The following is a 23,234-nucleotide window of genomic DNA, read 5'->3' as shown; positions in this document are numbered from 1 at the left end:
TCATATAATCATAGGAGCCATAATACTGTGACAGAATTCTATACTAATTTGAAGTACTGGGTATAGTTTAAGACCTAGTGATAAACCAAAATGTGTCCACAGGTGAAACCAGGATGATAAAGGGATTGATGTGCTGGGGAGGATTAACAGGGAGCAGGGAAGATTTAGTCTGGACATGAGAAAACACAAGAAGGCAGGCTCTGCCTGGAAGACGGGTGAGGACTGGTGCTTAGACGTTTCCTGTGCCAGTAAGGATATCAGTGAGTGTAAGCTCTAGGAAAGGCTGTACTGGCCTCAGTACTGAGACTTGTTTTCTAACAGCAACTGGGGGGCTAGGACTTCTAGGATATCAAGGCTGGTGTGGGTAGAAAGGGCTCAGGGAACATCTTTGAGATCACTGTGGTTGATCCCAGTAATGGAGTAGAAGGGGGAACTGACACCAGCCAGGCGCCCCAATCTCTCAGAGTCGCTAATGCCACATTTTACTACATTACCAACAGAAGCAGCCCTGTACCGTCTGAGATCTGGTGTCACTGGTGACTGCCATTGTATTCCATGAGCTCCTCTGCACTCTCTATCACATTCTTCCATCTCAGCTCACCATGTGTTTCTCAGGGAGAGAGGATAGGTATGTGCTGGGAGCCAGCGTGAGGCACTCCGCCCGTGGCAAATGTCATGAGGAAGGAGGCTCGGCATATGCAAAGGTGGGATCGAGCCTCAGGCGTCCCCCTGGAAATTCTCAGGCATCTACCCCCAAAACCAGAGTCTGCCTACTTTCTGCTTTGTGCTCTCACCTATACCTCTGACTTTACGGGGGGCTGTCCCCCACTACCTCTCTCTGAAAAAAAGAGTTAGCTTACAGCTCCAGTTAATAAACTTCCTGGGTGTGATACTGTTTCAACCTACAAACTCCTTTGGAAGTCCTCTAGCCTGCCTGAATAGGTTTTTCCGGCCACATGTGATTGCTCAGAGCCTCCCAACTGTGAGAGGCATGAGATGTTCTAAACTGTCTAAATACAGATTCCTTTGAGCAGTTAAAAGATTGATTAGAAATTGTATTGGTGAAGGGTTTTTCACTTGTTGGGCCAATGTTTGCTGCTAAGTTTCCATATCCTTTAACTGCTGTGTCCCTGGCAGTGTATTGATTAATATAATTGGTCTAAGTAGTAGCTTTAATGTTTGTAACCTTGGACCCTTGAGTTAATTCTTTTTCTTGTTATAGCCCACCACACCTTTGCCCTGTAGGAATGCAACTTTATCTAATGCTTCTGGAGGGTGGCGCCTGACTAATCACCTTTAGAGAAAAATAAGTTTTCTGAAGAAAGGGTCTTAAAATGTTAACAGGCCTCCGGGCCAGAAGATGATGCAAATCACCTAAACTTTTGCATATGATAAGTTTGCAGGAAGAAAGCCTGGCTTACTGCATGACTCTACCCTTTCCCCCATTATCCTCTATGCATAACTTAAGGTATAAAAACTACTTTGGAAAATAAAGTGCGGGCCTTGTTCACCGAAGCTTGGTCTCCCCATGTCGTTCTTTCTCTCACCTTCTGGCTGAATTATTCAGCCTCTTTTCTCCACTGAATTTTCCTGCTGAGCTATCCTTATTCTATTACTCTTTATATCCTTAATTAACATTTAATTAAGCAATTGTTCCCTGATCCTCGCCGTCGCGTCCCCGCTTCGAATTCCCTGGATCCACCGGGGCTGGACCCCGGCAGGTAGGGTTCCAGGTACTTAGAAAGTTGGCTTAATTTGATAATAAGTTATTTTTTTAAATCAGATGAACCAGCTATGAGGGCCCCCTAGAGTAAGATAACTCACGTCTTATTTTCCCAATTTTGAGTAGTAGCAGTAATCTAATAGCAAAAATACAAATGAGAAATTGAGGTGGTTCTTATTGTTTCTGGGAAGGAGATTTAGTTTTATCATGCTATGTAGGCGAAGAAAACATTTGGTTAAAATTATCTATATAAATTGTTTATTAAATAAACTTTGAGTCCGTGGCATTTACATAGCATGTAGTAGCAAAGATTCAGGGTGTGCCTTCAAGGAACTTCAATCCTACAGGAGAGGTGGGCTTGCTACACAAGAGGCTATGAGGGTGTTAAGAGCCATGTCAGGGGGCCCAGAGTTCATTTGGTGGGTAGGAAGGGTTCATTGGTTCAGAAAAGTCCTAGAAGCCAGTGAATATTTGGTGACAATTAATATTGTGCCTTAGCAAATAAATATAATACAGAATTACTGCTGTTATTGTTCAGTTGTCAACTCGTGTCTGACTCTTTTGCCACCCCACAGACTAAGGCCTGCCAGGCTCCTCTGTACATGGAGTTTTCCAGGCAAGAATACTGGAGTGGGTTGCCATTTCCTTCTCCAGGGGATCTTCTCAACCCAGGGATCAAACCCAGGTCTCCTGCATTGGCAGGCAGATTGTTTACCACTCAGACACCAAGGAAGCCCCACAGAATTGCTACTGAACACTGAAGGACAAGTAGAAATCCTCCAATATAATTGGGGAAAATGGTTTGACTACTCCTTTGAACTATAAGTGCAATATTAATAGGTCCCTGTGTCCTAACTTTCTCAAGTACTGGCAAAGTGTTCAAACTTTTGTCAATTTATTGGCAGAGTTTCTCAAGATGAAATTGTTATACTTCTAAATAGTTTAAAGGCAGAGAATATCTCTTTCTGAAAAACTTAAAAAGTTGAAATTGTATTTGAAGTTAGAACCCAAATTTCACTTTCTCAGGCTAAATGAAATAATACAAGGTCACAGAGCATATAAATAGTAGATCAAAGGCACCAGGACCTTAATTGCTAGAGATTTTGTTTGTATATTGTTGTTAAGAATTAATTGTTGGATGCCATCTGTTTGCTTTCTCTGCGTGTGTCAGCCCTGCTCCCAGACCACTGGGCTTCACATGTTAAAAAAAAAAAAAAAAAGAATTAATTGTTAAAGAATTATATAGTTGCTCATAGGAAAAGTGCTGATCACTGTGGCTATGGGGTGCCTTGTTGTTTAGTCACTAAGTTGTATCTGACTCTTTTTGTGACCCCATGGACTGTAATCCACCAGGCTCCTCTGTTCATGGCATTTCCCAGACAAGAATACTGGAGTGGGTTGCCATTTCCTTTTCCAATGGGATGCCTACTTGTTAGGACTATATCTCAAACAACAACAGAGTATGACAGCTGTCCGTTGTGAATTATTTCCACTGATGAGGCCAGCATTTAGGCTGAAGAGAGACTGCTGGGTTTATATCTCACATCCCTAGAGTGGCCATACAATTTATCTAGAGGGTTTTTTTTTTTCCTAATATTAAAGTTGTACAGCTATATTTTCTTGCTGCTTATAGAAAAAATATGATGAGCTTTGTTTTATGTAACTGCCTGGGATTTTTCCACTGCATATGGGATGACATAAATAAAAAACTTCTCTGAATTGAACATTCCTATCCTACAACCACTAATGTAAACAAATCTTCTTAAACTCATTTTTGTCTTTCTAGTTATAAGATGAATAAAATCTGGCGATCTAATGTATAGCACAGTGATTTTCATTAACACTGCAGTTATGTAGTTGAAAGTTGCTAAGACAGTGGATCTTAAATGTCTTAGAAAGAAATGGTAATTATGTGACATGGTGCAGTTGTTAGTTAGCTAATGCTACAGAGGTAATCATTTTGCACCATATAAGTGTATCAAATCAATAACCATTGTACACTTATAACTTACCTAGTATATGTCAGTTATATTTCAAAAAAGTTGAAAAAACAAAAGGAAAAATAAAATTTCATGAAACTTGAGAAACAAAATGCCTGCAGGAGGAATCTAGAAGCCTACCAGACATTTCCATTGGGATGATAGCAGGAACTTCTACCAGAAGAATCTAGCAATGCCAGGATTGCAGGGTTAGTGGGCATGTCTTCTTGGACTATACAAGTGAAACCATTTATCTTGTTGGGCACTCGGATGATGGCTAGGTTTCCAGATGGGTAACTGAGATCAGTTAAGGTCATTTGAGTTATTCTAATGGTCTTTGACTAGCCTGAGAATAAATTTAACTTATGAGAGAGTCCTTTGAAGCTATAAAGCATTCTGAAAATGAATGGGAAGCACTGTTAATTACTAAAAAATTTTATGCTTTGTGTGTGCATCAAAATATATTTATGAGACACAAAAATCCTCACCAAAAATACCAGCAAATGGAATCTAGCAAAATATAAAAAGGATTATATGTACAACAACAAACCGGAGTCCATCCCAGGAATGCAAGGTTGGATTACCATCTAAAAATAAATTAATGGAAACATACTACATTGATAGAGAAAAGAGCAAAAACAGAGATGATCATTGCAACAGACACAGAAGAAGCATCTGACAAAATCCAATACCTTATTGTGATAAATGACTCAATGAACTAGGAATAGAAAGGAACCTCCTCAACCAAATAAGTCATGTCTAACAAAAACCCACAGTTAACGTCACACTTACTGATGGCAGACTAGGTGTTTCCCCCCTAAGGTCAGGAAGCAAACAAAAATGTCCACTCTCCCCACTTCCATTCAACCTCATGCTGGAGGTTCCAATCAGGAAAATATTATGGAAGAAAAAGAAATGAAGGCACCTATATTGGAAATAGAAGAAGTAAACTATCTCTAAGTGCAGAAAACATACTCTTGTATAAAAGAAAATCCTAAGGAATCTACAAAACAATGTCATAGAACTAACAAAAGAGTTCAGTAGGATTGTAAACTAAAAGGTCAATATATATGAAAAAAATTGTATTTCTAAGCAGTGAAGATGAAATTAAGAAAATAATTCCATTTACAATAGCATCAAAGAATGAATATACTGAGGATAATTCACGAACTATTAATATTCAGTCCTATCTAAACGGATTGGAAGTCCAGCAGTGAAGTAAACACAAAATTGATTCTGAATCATTTTGAAAATCAGCCTTAGTCTTCAAAGGATTGAAAAAGAATTAAAGCCAGGGCAGGAAATGATAAGTAATGCTACAAGTTGGAAAGTTATTTAAAAATTTTTTGATATAATGAAAGAAAAACCTACTCTCTTTCTTATAGGGCTGGGGAACTAAAACTTCCTTATACTTCTTATGCCATAAAGTCATTTTTCTGGGTTCTTGATGGGGTTTGACTAAACACGTAGGTAACTATGGCTAAAAATGACTTTCTCCTACAAAGTGAGGCCCTTAGTTCACCAAAAACTCCTCCTAATTTCATAGCTTTGTTTTACTTTCCCAGAGATATTAAATGGCCTTTGTGTCCAAATAGCAAATGGCCTGGCCATCAGGCCAGTTCAAGTGATCAATAACTTAGTGTTCCATAAGATGGATATTGAATTTTTGTATTAAAAAACAACATACTGCTCATGGATGTGTAGACTGGTACACATTTTCTGGGGGACAAAATCTAGTAAAGCTTTTTTCTTACCCAGAATTTCTCTCTCTAGGTATTTAATTCAAGAAAGTAAGTGATAAGTATGCAGCAAAGTATGCACAAAGCTGTTCATTTAGCCATTGTATAAAACAGCCCCAAATTGTGAAACCACCTTTGATCAGTAATAGTGGATAGATTAAAGGAATTATAGTTCCTCCCTATGATGGAATACCATATGCATATAAAGATGATGTAGAATCTCTGTATTTATTGCATATTATATACTCATAATGTTTATGAGTATTTATTGTCTAATATTATTATGTAAAGGGAGCAAGTTATAAAATAATGAACTTGTTTAGAATTAATTTTAAAGAATTATATAATTGTTCCTAGGAAAAAATAAGAAAAGATGTATAAATAGATGCTAATAGCTTTGCTCTGCATGATAGGATTTAGTCATATCTATCTTTTTCCTTCATATTTTTTTAATCTCTTTTTTCTTTAGCTTTCATTTTGTGAAGAAATAAGCTAATGAAAATAAGTTGTTAAAAGAAAGGATACAATATTTGCGTTGTCCCGTCTGGAAATGAAGTCAGAAACTTGCTCCCATGTTTGTAGTGCTTTTCAAAGAGCTCATTCGTCACGATCTACACACCGCAGAAAACAAAAGGATGGTTATGTGATGACAACAGACATTCTTGCTTGCTAGATAGTGATGCAAACCATTTCTTAAGTTTTTAGTCCTGCATCAGCAACAGGGGACAATCCTTAGGAACCATTAAAGATTGTCCCTAACCCATGCAGATAACTTAATAAAATCTTTCTGGCAAAAATCTGACATTACTTTTCTGTTTAAAGGGTCTGTGTTTTTTGTCTTTTTTAATTTATTTAAAAGTTTAAAAAAATGTATTCAGTAGGACAAGATAGAGTGCTTAGGCTTTCAGATCAGATCAGATCAGTCGCTCAGTCGTGTCCGACTCTTTGCGACCCCATGAATCACAGCATGCCAGGCCTGCCTGTCCATCACCAACTCCCAGAGTTCACTCAGACTCCCATCCATCGAGTCAGTGATGCCATCCAGCCATCTCATCCTCTGTCCTCCCCTTCTCCTCTTGCCCCCAATCCCTCCCAGCATCAGAGTCTTTTCCAATGAGTCAACTCTTCGCATGAGGTGGCCAAAGTACTGGAGCTTCAGCTTTAGCACCATTCCTTAGTCAGGATTATATTTTAAGTAATTGTTCTCATCAAAACAGCAAACACTTAAAAAGAGCTTATCACATGGTAGGTATTTTTTAAAAATTGAAGTATAGTTGATGTACAATATTATATAAGCTTCAACAGAATGATTCACAATTTTAAAGGCTATATTTCACTTATACTTATTATAAAATATGGGCTGTATTCTCTGTGCTGTACAGTATTATCCTTGTAGCTTATTTATTTTATACATAGTTGTTTGTACCTCGTAACCTCCTATCCCTATCTTGCTCTTCCCCACTTCCCTCTCCCCACTGAAAAATACTGGTTTGTTTTCTATGAGTCTGCTTTTCATTATATTCACTAGTTTATTTTCTTTTAGACTCTACATATTAGTGATACAAGGCAGTATTTGTCTTTGACTTATTTCACTTAGTCAAATACCTTCCATCCGTGTTGCAACAAATGGCAAAACTTCATTCTTTTTTTATGGCTGAGTACTATTCATATCTACATGTGTTAGTCATTCAGTTGTGTCCAACTCTTTGCAACCCTGTGGACTGTAGCCCACCAGGCTTCTCTGTCCTTGGAATTCTCCAGGCAAGAATACAGGAGTGGGTTGCCATTTTCTTCCCCAGAGGATCTTCCCAACGAAGGGACTGAACCTGTGTCTCCTGCCTTTCAAGCAGATTCTTTACCATTGGAGCCACCAGGGTAAGGCCATTCATATGTATGTGTGTGTGTGTATATGTCTCGTCTTCTTTATCCATTCATCTGTTGATGGACACTTGGGTTGTTTCTATGTCTTGGCTATTGTACAATAAATAATGCTGCTATGAACACTGTGGTGCATGTCTCTTTGCAAATTAGCATTTTTATTTTTTCATGTATACGCTCAAGAGTGGAAATGCTGAATCATATGGTAATTCTATTTTTAGGTTTTTGGGGAAACACCATACTGTTTTCTGTAGTGACTGCACCAATGCACATTCCCTCTAACAGTGTATAAAGATTCCCGTTTCTCCACGTCCTTGCCAATATTTGTTATTTGTGTTCTTCTGGATGACACCATTCTTGACAGCTGTGAGGGTGATATCTTATTGTAGTTTTAATTTGCATTTCCTTGATGATTAGTGACGTTGAGCATCTTTTAATGTGCCTGTAAGGCCATCTTTATGTCTTTTTAAAAAAAAAATGTCTATTCAGGTCTTATGCCAGTTTTTCAACCAAGTTTATTTTTTATTTATCTACTTTTACTTTATACACATATTGCTGTGAAAACAGAAGATTAAAAAAAAAAAAAAACCCAGCTCTAGTACAATGGAGATATCCTATATCCTGATTGTAGAGGTGATTTTATAACTATCAAAATTAATGGAGCTGTACATATAAAAAAAGTGAGTTTCACTATAAATTATACTTCAATAAAATGACTTTACACTCTAGTATAAGCTGTAGCATCTGGTGTCTCTTCAAGGTTGCTCTTGAAATTCATTTGAGCAAAATACTAGTGAAATATGGGAAGATGAAGAAAGAAATACTGAGAGAGATTCTGCATTATAGCTCTAAGCCTAACTATTTTATTATCTAGGTAATACTCAACAGGAAAATGAATTTGTACCCAACAATGTTTTATAATGAACTAAAAATTCAGTTTAATTCTATTTCTTCCTAATCTTGAATTATAATAAAATGGATATAAGAATTCCTAGGGCTAAACAATGAAATAATCTAAATTTTCATGTAAATGTGCCATTTATTTTGAAAGATAATATGTTTCTCATTTTTATGAAATATAAAATACATTCAGAGAAGCACTAAAATATGCTATTTTGTTAATGGATAGTTACAACATGAACATCCATGTTATTACCATCAAGAAATAGAACAGTGCTAAAACTCTAGAAGTCCCCTGTGTGCTAACCCAAAGTCAGTGTTCTATGATCTCTAAACAATATAGTTTCTTTCCCATTTTGAATTGTACATAAATGGAATCATATAATGGGAATTTTTTATATTTTGTTTCTTTTAATCAACACTACATTTGTAAGATTCATATGTGCCCCAGTGTGTAGCCAGAGTCCAATAGCTTCCACTTGTGTCTAGTATTCTATTGTATGACTTCATCATTTATTTATCCATTGTATTTTTAATGGGTATATGGGTTGTTCCCAGTTTTTGGCTTATAGATAATGATACTCTGAACACTCGTTTGCATGTATGCTGGTACCCAGTTCCTCTCAGATCTTATATCCAGAGGAAGAATTGTTGAATTCCACTTTACAAAAGGATATGTGTCTTTCACTTTACAAAAAAACTGCTAAAATGATTTTCAAGCTGTTGTATCAATTTGCATTCCCACTACAGGCTAAACTGTAGTGACTGTTATTCTACATCCTTTCTAACATTCAGTAGTATCAGACTTTACTATTTATTTATTTAGCCAATATGATAGGTGTGTACATACGTGTGTGTGTGTGTGTGCTTAGTCGCTCCGTCCTGTCTTGTCCAACTCTTTGCGACCCCATGGACTGTAGCCCACCAGGCTCCTCTGCTGGTGTACACTGATCTCTAATTATGGTTTCAGTTTTCTTCTCCTAGGTTACTAATGAGGTTGAGCATCTTTTCATATGTTTATTGACCATTTGGATTTTCTCCTTGGAGAAGTCATCAAGTTTTTTTTAGTTCATTTTTTTCTACTAGGGAGACTTTTTTTTCATGTTGATTTACAAAAATTCTTTATACATTTAGGATAAAAGCCCTTTGTATATCATATGTGCTATAAAATATCTCCCTTCTTGGCTTTTCTTTTAAATTTTATCAATTCCTTTATGGTACTGCTTTTTAGAATTAGTAAATCTTTCCCTAACCTGAAATAATAAAGCTATTCACCTATTTTTTTTAAAAATCATTGTAGCTTTACATTTCACATTTAATTCTTTAATCCACTGGGAATGAAATATTATTTCAACTTCATTAAAAACTATGGATATCTAACTGTCCCAGCACCAGGTGTTGAGAACATTTTCCTTTCTCCATTACCTTGCAGTGTTACTGCTGGCACCTATCAGATGTCTGTGTGTGCATAAGTTTGATTCTGTATCATGGATTTTTTGTTTATCCTGCCCCCAAGCTACACCATCTTAATTACTATACTTTGTAATGTTGTTGTTGCTCAGTTGCTCAGTTGTGTCCGACTCTTTGTGACCCCATGGACTGCAGCATGCCAGACTTCCCTGTCCATCACCAACTCTCTCTGTCGTTATCTGAGGTTGTTGATATTTCTTGCAGCCTTCTTGATTCCAGCTTGTGAGTCATCCAGCCCAGCATTTTGCATAATATACTCTGCATATTGAAGAAGGGAATGGCAACCCACTCCAATATTCTTATCTGGAGAATCCCATGGACAGAGAAGCCTGGCATGCTATAGTCCACAGAGTTCTCCAGCTCAGAATACTAGAGTGGGTAGCTGTTTCCTTCTCAAGGGGATCTTCCCAACCCAGGGATCGAACCCAGGTCTTCCACATTGCAGACGGATTCTTTACCATCTGAGCCACTAGGAAAGCCCAAAAATACTGGAGTGGGCAGCCTATCCCTTCTCCAGCAGATCTCCCTGACCCAGGAATCAAATTGCATTGCAGGCAGATTCTATACTTATATAAAAATAAATTTATACAAAAGGATATTCAAAGCAACATTATTTAGTAAAACAAAAGAACTTATAATAATTTTTATTTCCAATATCAGTAGAATGGTTAGATACTATATGAAAAGGCTCATAGATATTAAAATGATGTTAATGTAACCTATGGGCTTTCCTGGTGGCTCAGTGGTAAAGAATACCCCTGCCAATGTGGGAAATGCAGGTTTGACCCCTGAGTTGGGAAGATCCTTTGGAAAAGGAAATGGCAACCCACTCCAGTATTCTTGCCTGGGAAATCCCATGGACAGAGAAGCCTGGAGGGCTACAGTCCATGAGGTTGTAAAAGAATAGGACACAACTTAACAACTAAACAACAGCAATGTAAGCTATATAGTATCATGGGAAAATTGTTGAAAATTAGGGCAACCCACTCCAGTACTGTTGTCCCACGGACAGAAGAGCCTGGTGGGTTACAGTCCATGGGGTAGCAAAGAGTCGGACACAACTGAGTGAGTAACACAATAACACAAAGTTAAAAGTAGAAAAAATTACATATGTAATATAATTACAGGTCTGTTAACAAAAACCTATGCTTAAAAACTCTGGAACAGTGCTAATAGAACTTTTATTGACCATAAAAGTTTTCTATAACTGCCTTGAAATATGGTTGCCATTAGTCACACACAGTTATTGAACACTTGAAATTTAGCTAGTGTGACTGAAGAATTAAATTCAAATTTTATTTTATTTTAATTCCTTTAAACTTGGATAGCCATGTGAAATATTTGTTACCACATTGGGCGGTGCAGATCTAGATAATATTGAAATATTAATCATGATTTTGGGGATGAGGCTAAGACTTCTGGTAATTTTCTACCATTGATTTTAGGTTTCTAAAGGGTTCCAAATGTTCCTCACTATACAGTGATCACATTTTAAAGTAAAAAGGCTTTAACCAAAATAGCCCCTCATAAGACACACGTAAGGTATTGTTATAAAGTCTGCGTTCGTGCATGCTAAGTCACGTTAGTCTTGTCTGACTCTTTGTGACCCTATGGACTGTAGCCCACTAGGCTCCTTTGTCCATGGGATTCTCTAGGCAAGAATACTGGAATGGGCTGCCACGTACTACTTCAGGGAACTTCCCAACCCAAGGATCGAACCTGTATCTCCCACAGTTCCTACATTGCAGGTGGATTTTTCACCACTGAGCCACCAAGGAAGCCCATTATTCTAAAGTAGAAGTTAAAAGGCCAAGTCTGTACCAATTCTTTATGACTAATAGTTAAACGTGTCCTGTAACCAAGCCACCATCTTCATCGAGACAGCTTTTATAATTTTAAGTAAAACTGGTTTTTAAAGAGTAGCAAATTAAAAAATTACAAGCTAATTACCTTTCCACATGCTATCCTAGAATCACAGCAAACAATGGATATGTTTCTTTTGTCCACTTGATAATCAGTTAGTTCTTCCTTAACTGACTCTATTTCTGGAATATCCACCGAAAGTTGATAAGAAATTGTTTTATAGTGTTTTGCATCTAATGGGACAAGAATCACATGAAAATATATATATGTTTAAAACTTTCCAAAATCTCTCTTCTAAAATGAAATTTCAAACTCTATTACAAATGCATTGATTCATTGGACACTTTTTTCCATTGGACTTTTTTTTTTAACGAAAGAAGAATCAGGAGCTTCATTAAATTAAATTGAGGGGCCCTCTTTTGTTAAAAAAAAATGAGAACATTCTCATTTCGTTGGAAGAACAAAAATAATGATTTTCATTATGTGGAATTTTTTGGCCATAGGTTTAGTAGGAAAGAATTGAATCCCAAGGAACTTCATACTAGGGATTGAGTTGGGGAAAAAAAAAAATGTTCTCAAAGTATCTTTTCAATAGCTCTGAGTTTCAGAGGAGCCTGATGCTCAGAAATATTAAAAATAAAAGTTAACTCCAATTGTGCAGCCTATAAGGAGAAAAGCAAGAATATAACTCTAGAACTTCTGATTCTAAAATTGATGCCCCTTCAGTTGTACTAGTACTGCAGCTGTACTGGCCAGCTGACCAATGGGGCCCATCTATAAGAAAGGAATCTGATTCATTTTTGACAGACTTTCCATATCCTAGCTTGAAACAAAATGGAATGTATGTTTTACTAAAAGAGAGACAATGAACTCAAAAGCTCGTTCTAGCTCTCTGTAAAATGCGCTATGTGCTAAGTCGCTTCAGTCATGTCTGACTCTTTGCAACCCTATGGACCGTAGCCCACAAGGCTCCTCTGTCCATGGGTATTCTCCAGGCAAGAATACTGGAGTGGGTTTCCATTCCATCCTCCAGGGGATCTTCTGATCGCAAGGACTGAACCCACATCTCTTATGTCTCCTGCATTGGCCAGCGGGTTCTTTACCATTAGTGCTACCTGGAAAGCTCCCAAGTGCTCTCTGGTGGTGGTTTAGTCACCAAGTCCTGTACGACTCTTGTGACCCCATGGACAGTAGCCTGCCAGGCTCCCCAGTCCATGGGATCCTCTAGGCAAGAATACTAGAGTGGGTTGCCACTTCCTTCTGCAGGTGATCTTCCCGACCAAGGAATTGAACCTGGGTCTCCTGCATTGCAGGCAGATTCTTTACCGACTGAGCTACAAGGGAAGCCAGTTGAAGTCAGTGCTCTATATATGCTGCTAAATTATTTCAGTCAATAACAGCAGTGAACTGAAGTCAAAACTTCAAAAGCCAGGTGATAGAAAAGTGGGGTTTTCTGACTTTTTAGCCATTTTGACTGAGGCATTGACCAAAATGAAAAATTTTAATATTATTTTTAAAATACATCAGTTTTTGCCCTCGGTCAAACACATGAGCTCTCTGATGTATACCTGATCTATAACATCAGCTTTGAGGAACTTACCTTCTTCAGAGAAAGTAGGCTGTTCTTTTGCTAGTATTTCATAGTGTTTGGCCATTTGTCGTTCTTGTTTTCTACAAAATTAAAAACATGATGCACAAGTCTGAAATGTGTTCCAAGTTTAAAATAGTATACTACAGTGTGGTGGGAGAAGGAGGAGGTGGTGGTGAATCACTTATAGATGACTCCAAAGCAGGACCCAGAGCCTAAATTCCAGGAGGATAATGGTCATTCATGACCAAGAAGGAAAGACCTGAGACATGGAATCAGCGGTTGTAGCCATTCAATGTGGGTCAGCAGGCCCTGAGAAAGGGGAATAGCTGCCACCAGGCCTTCATTCGACTGCAGCCCTGTGGTGAACCTAGAGGAAACTCTCAGAATGCAGGATTACAGGCCCCAGTTAGCTAAGGGCTATAAGAAATCCAAGCCAGCCGCTTGGCTTTTCCTGCCCCCACTCTGACAAACCTCATATGTATTTCATTGGATAAAGCCGCCTCTAACTGTGAGATGCCCCGTGACCTGCAACCAGAGGATTATACATTCTGAAAAAGACATTATTCAAAGGACTATCTCCAACCTGGACAGAAGGACCCTTATCAGATGACACAGATTTACATCAAGATAAACACGATGTGCAGAGAAAAACCCAAACCCCCAAAGAGATTACAGCCACTCCTCCAAACAGATCCAGCAGGAATAACCACAAAAGTCACCCCAGAGCCCCTTAATAGAACAGGGCGAGAACTCCATGACCCCACTGTGTCTACGAGTCCCGTGTAAGCATTAAAGAAGTTATAGAAGACTGACCATCTGTCCCTCAACACCCCAATAAAGATTTCTTGGGGTTCATGTCTCAAGGAAAATTTGAAGTAGGAGATAGATGGGTCTCTGGACTGAACAGCTGGTCATTTTCAAACACAGCAAAATTGAAGTTTGTCCTCAGCCAGAAAAGAATGACATGTATTTCCCTTCCTCCATTGATATGGAGGGAATAAACTAACGGGGGAATCTGTAGCAGTGAAAAGGGAAAAAGACGAATGAGTTTTTCTTTTTCACTTCTCTGAGAGCAAAGAAGATAAAGAGAACAGTGAGCAGGCCTGAACATTCCGAGTTTATTTTACTGTAACTGCTGCTAGTAAGTTTGCTTTTCTGCCCCCTAACTCTGCAGGAGCTACATGCTAAACACATTCCCTATCCAGTGTTTACCTTTATAACAGCCCTTCCCTTGTAGTTACAAGTCAGAAAGAAGGCCTCAGAGCCTCCAAGCTGACAGATGCAGTTACTGGGTTACTGATGCCAGTTTATGACGGTCTTTGAAACAAAGCAAAAGGGAGAAACCTAGACCCTGTCGCGTTTGTCTCCTCATCACCAACTCCTGACTGTGAGCACTTGCCTTAGGCGCACAGTTCTTGAGGCAGGAGCATAAGGTGTTCCCCTCTCCACCAGTTGAGAATAAAAGCCACCATTCTACTTCTTTCAAAAAAAGAAGTATACTATAATTTTTACCGTTTACATGCCGTTCCTTATTCTTTGTATCTGTTATTACTTGTGAACCCAGTCATTTACTCAGTGCATGTGTGTTTCTACTGGACTTGGTGGACAAATTTCTCTAATATATTAATAGGAATTCCCAACTGCCCTGAGAATTTGGGATGGGTAAATTTTCTACTCTAAAAGTCAGTGAGCTCACTGAGTTTCTGACACCTTCTGACTCTTATGACATCCACCAGGAACTGCACGAGGTTTGCTTTAGCCAATTTTTGTTTCTTCACTGGGAATGCATCTACAAAGTTATCTGCTTTGAAAAAATGAGGTTTGTTTTTACAAAAGGCTTTCTAGGGCTTCCCTGGTGGTCCGGTGGTTGAGAATCCACCTGCCAATGCAGGGGACATGAGTTCAATCCCTGGTCTGGGAAGATCGCACATGCCACTAAGCCCTCAGACCACAACTACGGAGCCCACAGGACACAGCTACTGAAGGGCTTGCACCCCAGAGCCCACACTGTGCAACAAGAGAAGCCACCACAGACAGAAGCCTATGTACCACAGCAAGAGAGTAGCACCTGCTCGCTAAAACTAGGGAAAGCCTGCGCGTAGCAACGAAGACCCAGTACAGGCAAAAATAAATAAGTAAGTAAATCTTAAAAAAAAAAAGGCTTTCTAATTAAGTGGGCCTATCTGAGTTCCAATATCAAAGGCTCACTGTTACCTCCGCAAAGCTTTTTCTTTCGCTTTGAGTCTGTCAACTTCACTGCCGTGGGCGGCATGAGGGTTAATACTGATTAATTCAGCTTTAGAGCTCTGGATTTTTTGGTTTTCTTCACAGATGTAGTCGACCAGATTTTGGAAATGACCACAACAGGAGGTCTGAAAAAGAAAGACGTTATTTTCTTCTCCTCAGCCCTAGATGAAGGTGATTACAGGAGGGGAACAAAATGAAACCCAAAATGGCTAATGGGGTTTTGGATAACAATCTATCATATTTTTGGGGGGGTGGCTAACAGCTTTATTGAGGTATAATTCCCATATCATACAATTCACCCATTTCAAGTGTATAATTCGATAATTTTTAGTATATTCACAGAAGTGTGCAGTGATCACAGCAATCCATTTTAGAACATGAAACCTGTACCCAGTAACAGTTACTCCTTCTCCTCCCCACATGGCTGCCACTAATCTATCTGCTGTCTCTGTAGATTTGCCTGTTCTGTATGTTAATATAAATGGAATGTGGTGCTTTGTAACTGGCTTTTTTCACCTAGTACAATATTTTAATTTATGTTGAAGCATGTTTAAATGCTTCATGTCTTTTTATGGCTGCATAAGATTCCATAGTATGGGAGGAGGAACAAGATGGCAGAGGAGTAGGTGGATGTGGAGCATGTCTCTCTCCACAGATACATCAGGAATACACCTTCAGACACAGAAGTGCATGAAGAACACAAGCTGAGAGCTGACAGGAGTACCTGACCAGCGGAAGAGAATATATAGAACCATGTGAAACTCAATAGGACAAAGGAACTAGGGGGAAAAACAGGAGTGTTAGGATGGACCTGCCCTTGGCGGGTGGGGGAACTGAAGCAGGGGTCCAATCCCCACAGCGGGGCAATTGTCTGAGTCAGAGGAGAAATATAAAGGCTGAGAGGCAAACAGCTGATCTGTGGCAGCCTAAATGGAATGAGAATCAGACAGTCCTTGCTGCAGCCATATGTGCCCCAGACAGGGACACAGGTCCCCTAGAAGGTACAACAGCTGGGAGCTGGAGTTTAGGGATTGTGGAGCAATCCCGGGGCAAGGGCTGCTGTTGACTGTGGAAAGAACAATCAAGGGGATGTGAGGGAGGAGATTGTGATGGGAAATGCCTGTGGAGGAAAGCTGGGCAGCCATGGAAGCAAGGCAATAGTGCTGAGTCATGTGTATGGGGTGTAGCCATCACCATAGCCTCTCTCTCCCCACATGCCAGCATTGGGAGCTGAAAATAGAGAGGCTGGCCCATCAAACGCCTCACCACTGAACTCCAGAGTAGGACCCCAGCCAGGGGGGCCCCCCTATGTGCCTGACATGCCTAACAGTAGAGAAGGACCCCAGGCAAGGGAACCCTCTAAGTGCCTGAACAGGCAGAGCTACAGAGAAAGACTGCCCAAAGAAGCGTTCTGATTGCCAGCTATAAGAGGCTTGAAAAAAGACTCTGTTAGGGCCATAACTCCTGCAGTGGAGGCAGTCCGTGTCCCTGAACACTTGGCGCTGCCAGGGTCCCTGCAAGCCAAGAAGATGCACCACGTTCATGCTCAACCCTCACCGGGGCAGAGCTGCCACAGGCAAAAAAGTCTTGCATCTATGCATGCAGGGTCGCTTTGGTCATGTCCAAGTCTTTGCAACCCTGTGGACTGTGGCCTGCCAGGCTTCTCTCTGTCAGGGGGGTTCTCCAGGTGAGAATACTGGAGTGTATTGGCCAATACTGGTTGCCATACCCTTCTAAAGCCCTATATTTCACCAACTCCTCTGAGTACCTGGTGTTGCCAGAAGCCCTGTGACCCAAGCAGCTGCACCACCTCCACACCTGGCCCTCACTGGGGCAGACCCAAATCCTCCAGGGCAGCCTCAGGTGCAAACCCCAGTGGACGACCCACACATTTGGAAATAAAAGCACAACTGAAACCCAGAGGCAGCGTGGCTGAGGAAGAAGACCCAAAACCTTCCCACCAATTGTACAAGCTGCAGATTAAATCCACATGATCAACTAGGCAGACTCTGTGTCTATGCAGTATGTAAAAGGACATTGAGAGCTCCACAAAAGAAAACACACTAGTTCTGATAGCTGTGGACATTGGAGGCAAGAACACACAGGGGTAGGACCAGATTAGAATCTGAGCTGCCCCCACAGCAGGTCCAGTGACCAGCACAGTGTTGGAGGGCATCCTAGGGAGGTGAGGTGAAGTAGATTGTGACTCCCAGCGAGGGAAAGGACTCTGACAGCAGTAACTCAAGAAAAACATTTATTATTCTTATGTTTTGACTTGTTTTACAGATTCTTTTGGATTCTTTTTTTTCTCCCCCCAAACTTCTGTTCTAGTTGTCAATTTTATTGGCACTATGAAATCTAATTAAGCTTTTTTTTTTCTCATCACATTATTTATTGTTGTTATAAACCACTGCCTTTCTGTGGGGTTTTGCTGTTCTGGGGAGTTTTTCCTTTTTTCCTTTCTTCTTCCTTTTTTTTTCCTTTTCTCTTTTTTAATTTTCTTAAACTTGTTATTATTTTTTTATACATTTATTCCTTTGTTTGCTTTTCCTACTGTTCTTTACCCCTTGCAGTTAATCTTTAATATATATAAATCTTCTTTATCTACCTCTATTTATCTTTGCATATCTATTCTTTTTTTCTTTCCTTTACTCTCAACATATTTGTTAGTTTTGTTTTCATTGCTTTATTCCCAACTTGGCACCTTGATTTAGTTATGTTTTCCAGTTTGTGCTTTAGTTTTGCTGTTACTGGTAGATATAATTCTTGGTTTCCTTTGTTCAGCAGATCACTCTACTGTACTTTATTTTTGTTGGACTGTTTTGATTTTGCTTATGGGTATATATTCCATTATTTTAATTATTATTTGCCTGATTTTGTAACTGCCATTTGTCTGGGGTTCATCTTTGGTTTCTCGTTTTTGGGTATTTGTTTTAATCCCACTTAATGCCATAACAAACCACTTGTGAAATCTTCGTTACTGACCAGAGATCAACCCCTGAGCCTATGGAGTGGGAGCACTGACTCCAAGACCTAGACTACCAGAGAACTAACCCTAGGGAGTATCAAGAACTCACACAAAGGAAACCACTGGAATACAAGACCTGGCATCACCCAACCACCAGTAGCATCCTGTGCAGGACATCTTATCTAAACAACAAACAAAATGAAAATTCATCAGCAGACAGGATTAGCACCTCACTCAGCCTTACCCATCACAGGGAAAAACAAAGAAGCAAACAAAAAACTCAGCACAAATCTCACCCTATATGAAGCTTACACAGGCCACTGGACCAACCTTAGGAAGGAAGAAGCCAAAAGGAAGAAAGAATTCGGCCTTGAAGCCTGGGAAAAGGAGACCTCAAACACAATAAGTTAAAAAAAATAATGAAAAGGCAGAGAAATACTGCACAAATGAAGGAACAAACTAGAAACACAGGAGTCCAAATAAATGAAGAGGAAACAGGCACACTACCTGAAAAAGAAATCAGAATAATGGTAGTAGAGATGACCAAAAACCTTGAAAACAAAATGGAGAAAATGTAAGAATCAATTAACAACGATCTAGAAGAATGAAAGAATAAACACACAGAGACAAACAACACAATTACTGAAGTTAAAAATACTCTAGAAGGAATCAATAGGAGAATATCTGAAGCAGAAGAACAAATCAGAGAGCTGGAAGATAAAATGGTGGAAATAACTTCTGAAGAGCCGAATAAAGTAAAAAGAATGAAAAGAGCTGAGGACAGTCTCAGAGATCTCTGGGACCATATCAAATGCCCCAACATTCAAATTATAGGGGTCCCAGAAGAAGAAGAGAAAAAGAAATAGAAAAAGAAAATTTTTGAAGAGATTATAGTTGAAAAGTTCCCCAACTGGAAAAGTCAATCAAGTCCAAGAGGCACAAAGAGTCCCATACAGGATAAACCCAAGGAGAAACATGCCAAGACACATACTCATCAAACTAACAAAGACTAAACACAAAGAAAGAATATTAAAAGCAGCAAAGGAGAAGTAACAAGTAACATATAAGGGAAACCCCATACGCTTAACAGCTGATCTTTCAGCGGAAACTCTGCATGCCAGAAGGGAATGGCAGGATACATTTAAAGTACTGAAAGGGAAAAATCTACAACCAAGGTTACTTTACCTGGCAAGGATATCATTCAAAATTGATGGAGAAATCAAGAGCTTTTCAGACAAGCAAAAGTTAAGAGAATTCAGTACCACCAAACCAGCTTTACAACAAGTGTTAAAGGGACTTATATAGTCAAGAAATACAAGAGAAGAAAAAATATCTACAAAATCAACCCCAAACAATTAAGAAAATAGCAATTGGAACATACACATCAACAATTACTTTAAATGTAAATGGATTAAATGCTCTAACCAAAAGACAAAGACTGGTTGAATGGATAATAAAACAAGACCCATATATATGCTGTCTACAAGAAACCCACTTCAGACCTCAAGACTCATATAGACTGAAAGTGAGAGGATGGAAAAATATATTCCATGCAAATGGGAAGCAAAAGAAAGCTGGAGTAGCAATCCTCATATCAGACAAAATAGACATTAAAATAAAGAAGATTACAAGAGATAAGGAAGGTCACTACATAATGATCAAGGGATCAATCCAAGAGGAAGACATAACAATTGTAAATATCTATGCACCCAACATAGGAGCACCTCAGTACATAAGATAAACACTAACAGACATAAAAGGAGAAATTGACAGTAACACAATAACAGTAGGAGACTTTAACACCCCACTCACACCAATGGACAGATCATCAACACAGAAAATAAGGAAATAAATCTTAAATAATACATTAGATGAGATGGATCTCATTGATATCTTCAGGACATTCCATCCAAATGCAGAAGAATATACCTTCTTCTCAAGTGTACATGGAACATTCTCCAGGATAGACAACATCTTGGGTTACAAATGAAACCTCAATAAATTTAAGAAAACTGAAATTGTATCATGCATCTTCTCTGACCACAATGAGACTAGATATCAACTACAAGAAAAAAACTGTAAAAAACACAAGCACATGGAGATTAACCAATACATTTCTAAATAACCAACATGTTACTGAAGAAATCAAAAGGGAAATCAAAAATTTCTAGGAACAAATGACAATGAAAACTTAACAACTCAAAACCTATGGGATACAGCAAAAGCAGTTCTAAGAGGGAAGTTTATAGCAATACAATCCTACCTTAAGAAACAAGAAAAACATCGAATAGACAACCTAACTTTACACCTAAAACAACTGGAAAAAGAAGAACAAAAAATCCCAAAATTAGTAGAAGGAAAGAAATCATAAATATCAGAGCAGAAATAAGTGAAAAAGAAATGAAAGAAACAATAGTAACGATTAATAAAACTAAAAGGTAGTTCTTTGAGAAGATAAACAAAATTGACAAACCTTTAGCCAGAATCATAAAGAAAAAAAGAGAGAAGAATCAAATCAACAAAATTAGAAATGAAAAAGGAGAGGTTACAACAGACAGAAATACAAATGCAGAAATACAAAGGATTATAAGAGACTATTATGAACAACCATATGGCAATAAAATGGATAACCTGGAAGAAATGGACAGATGCTTAGTAAAGTTCAATCTTCCAAGACTGAACAAGGAAGAAACAGAAATTATGAAAAACCAAATTACAAGCACTGAAATTGAAGCTGTGATAAAAAATCTCCCAAAAAACAAAAGCCCAGGACCAGATGGCTTTACAGGAAAATTCTATCAAACATTTAAAGAGCTAGTGCTATCCTTCTAAAACTCTTTCAAAAATTGCAGAGAAAGGAACACTTCCAAACTCATTCTATGGGGCCACCATCACCCTGATACCAAAACCATACAAAGACAACACACAAAAAGAAAACTACAGGCCAATATCCCTGGTGAACATAGATGCAAAAATCCTCAACAAAATTTTAGCAAACAGAATTCAGCAACACATCAAAAAGCTCATACACCATGATCAAGTTGTGTTTATTCCATGGATGCAAGGATTTTTCAATACAAGCAAATCAATCAATGTGATACATGATATTAACAAATCAAAAGATAAAAACCATATGATAATCTCAGTAGATGCAAAAAAGCCTTTGACAAAATCCAACACCCATTTATAAAAACTTCAAAAAAACCTCAACATAGTAAAGGCCATATATGAAGAGCCTACAGCAAACGTTATTCTCAATGGTGAAAAACTGAAAGCATTTCCCCTAAGATCAGGAACAAGACAAGGGTATCCATTTTCACCACTATTATTCAACATAGTTCTGGAAGTCCTAGCTACAGCAATCAGAAAAGAAAAAGAAATAAAAGGAATCCAGACTGGAAAAGAAGAAGTCTATTTGCAGATGACATGATGCTGTACATAGAAAACCCTAAAGATAGTATCAGGAAATTACTAGAGCTAATTAGTAAATTTAGCAAAGTTTCAGGATACAAAATCAATACACAGAAGTCACTTGCATTTCTATATACTAACAATGAAAAATCAGAGAGAAATTAAGGAATCAATCTCATTCACCATTGAAACAAAAATAATTAAATATCTAGGAATAAACTTACCTAAGGAGACAAAAGAACTGTACACAGAAAATTATAAGATACTGATGAAAGAAATCAAAGATGACAAAAACAGATGGAGAGATATTCCATATTCCTGGGTAGGAAGAATCAATATTGTGAAAATGACTATACTACCAAACACAACCTACAGATTCAATGCAATCCCTATCAAATTACCAATGGCATTTTTCACAGAACTAGAGCAAAAATTTTCACAATTCATATGGAAACACAAAAGACCCTGAATAGCCAAAGCAGTCTTGAGAAAGAAGCGTGGAGCTAGAGGACTGACTGACTAGAGGACTTCCTGACTTCAGATTATACTACAAAGCTACAGTCATCAAGACAGCATGATAGTGGCACAAAAACAGAAATATAGACCAATGGAACAAGACAGAAAGCCCAGAAAAAAACCATGCACCTATGGGTACTTTATTTTTGACAAAGGAGTCAAGAATATACAATGGGGCAAAGACAGCCTCTTCAATAAATGGTGCTGGGAAAACTGGACAGCTACATGTAAAAGAATGAAATTAGAACACTTCTTAACACCATATACAAAGATAAACTCAAAATCGATTAAAGACCTAAACATAAGACCAGAAACTATAACACCCTTAGAGGAAAACACAGGCAGAACACTCAGTGACATATATTAAAGCAAGAGCCTCTATGACCCACCTCCTAGAGTAATGGAAATGAAAACAAAATCAAACAAGTGGAATCTGACTAAACTTAAAAGCTTTTGGAAAGCAAAGGAAACTATCAGCAAGGCGAAAAGACAACCCTCAGAATGGGAGAAAATGATAGCAAATAAAACAACTGACAAAGGATTAATTTCCAAAATATACAAGCAGCTCATACAACTCAATAACAGAAAAACAAACAACCCAATCAAAAACTGGGAAAAAGACCTAAACAGACATTTCTCCAAAGAAGACACACAGATGGCTAACAAACACATGAAAAGGTGCTCAACACTGCTCATTATTCAGTTCAGTTCAGTTCAGTCTCTCAGTCGTGTCCAACTCTTTGCGACCCCATGAACTGCAGCACACCAGGCCTCCCTGTCCATCACCAACTCCCGGAGTTCACTCAGACTCACGTCCATTGAATCAGTGATGCCATCCAGCCATCTCATCTTCTGTCGTCCCCTTCTCCTCCTGCCCCCGATCCCTCCCAGCATCAGAGTCTTTTCCAATGAGTCAACTTTTCGCATGAGGTGGCCAAAGTACTGGAGT

General features: G+C 38.7%; 1 protein-coding gene across 1 annotated transcript in view; it reads right to left on the bottom strand.

The window, feature by feature from the left end:
- ERICH6 (glutamate rich 6) overlaps positions 1-23,234 on the bottom strand; it is a 45,516-nt gene that overhangs the window by 8,664 nt on the left and 13,618 nt on the right. Inside the window, exons 8-12 of the mRNA XM_005904800.3 lie at positions 15,358-15,515; positions 13,153-13,223; positions 11,640-11,785; positions 5,967-6,052; positions 3,844-3,999 (exon numbers count right to left, since the gene is read on the bottom strand). Of these exons, the coding sequence (XP_005904862.3) occupies positions 3,844-3,999; positions 5,967-6,052; positions 11,640-11,785; positions 13,153-13,223; positions 15,358-15,515 (617 nt within the window). The remainder of the gene's footprint in view (positions 1-3,843; positions 4,000-5,966; positions 6,053-11,639; positions 11,786-13,152; positions 13,224-15,357; positions 15,516-23,234) is intronic.

The sequence above is a fragment of the Bos mutus genome, chromosome 1 (assembly GCF_027580195.1).
Source record: "Bos mutus isolate GX-2022 chromosome 1, NWIPB_WYAK_1.1, whole genome shotgun sequence".
Taxonomy (NCBI): Eukaryota; Metazoa; Chordata; class Mammalia; order Artiodactyla; family Bovidae; genus Bos; species Bos mutus.
The sequence above is the reverse complement of the archived record's forward strand: the minus strand, read 5'-3'. Positions and strand labels throughout refer to the sequence as shown.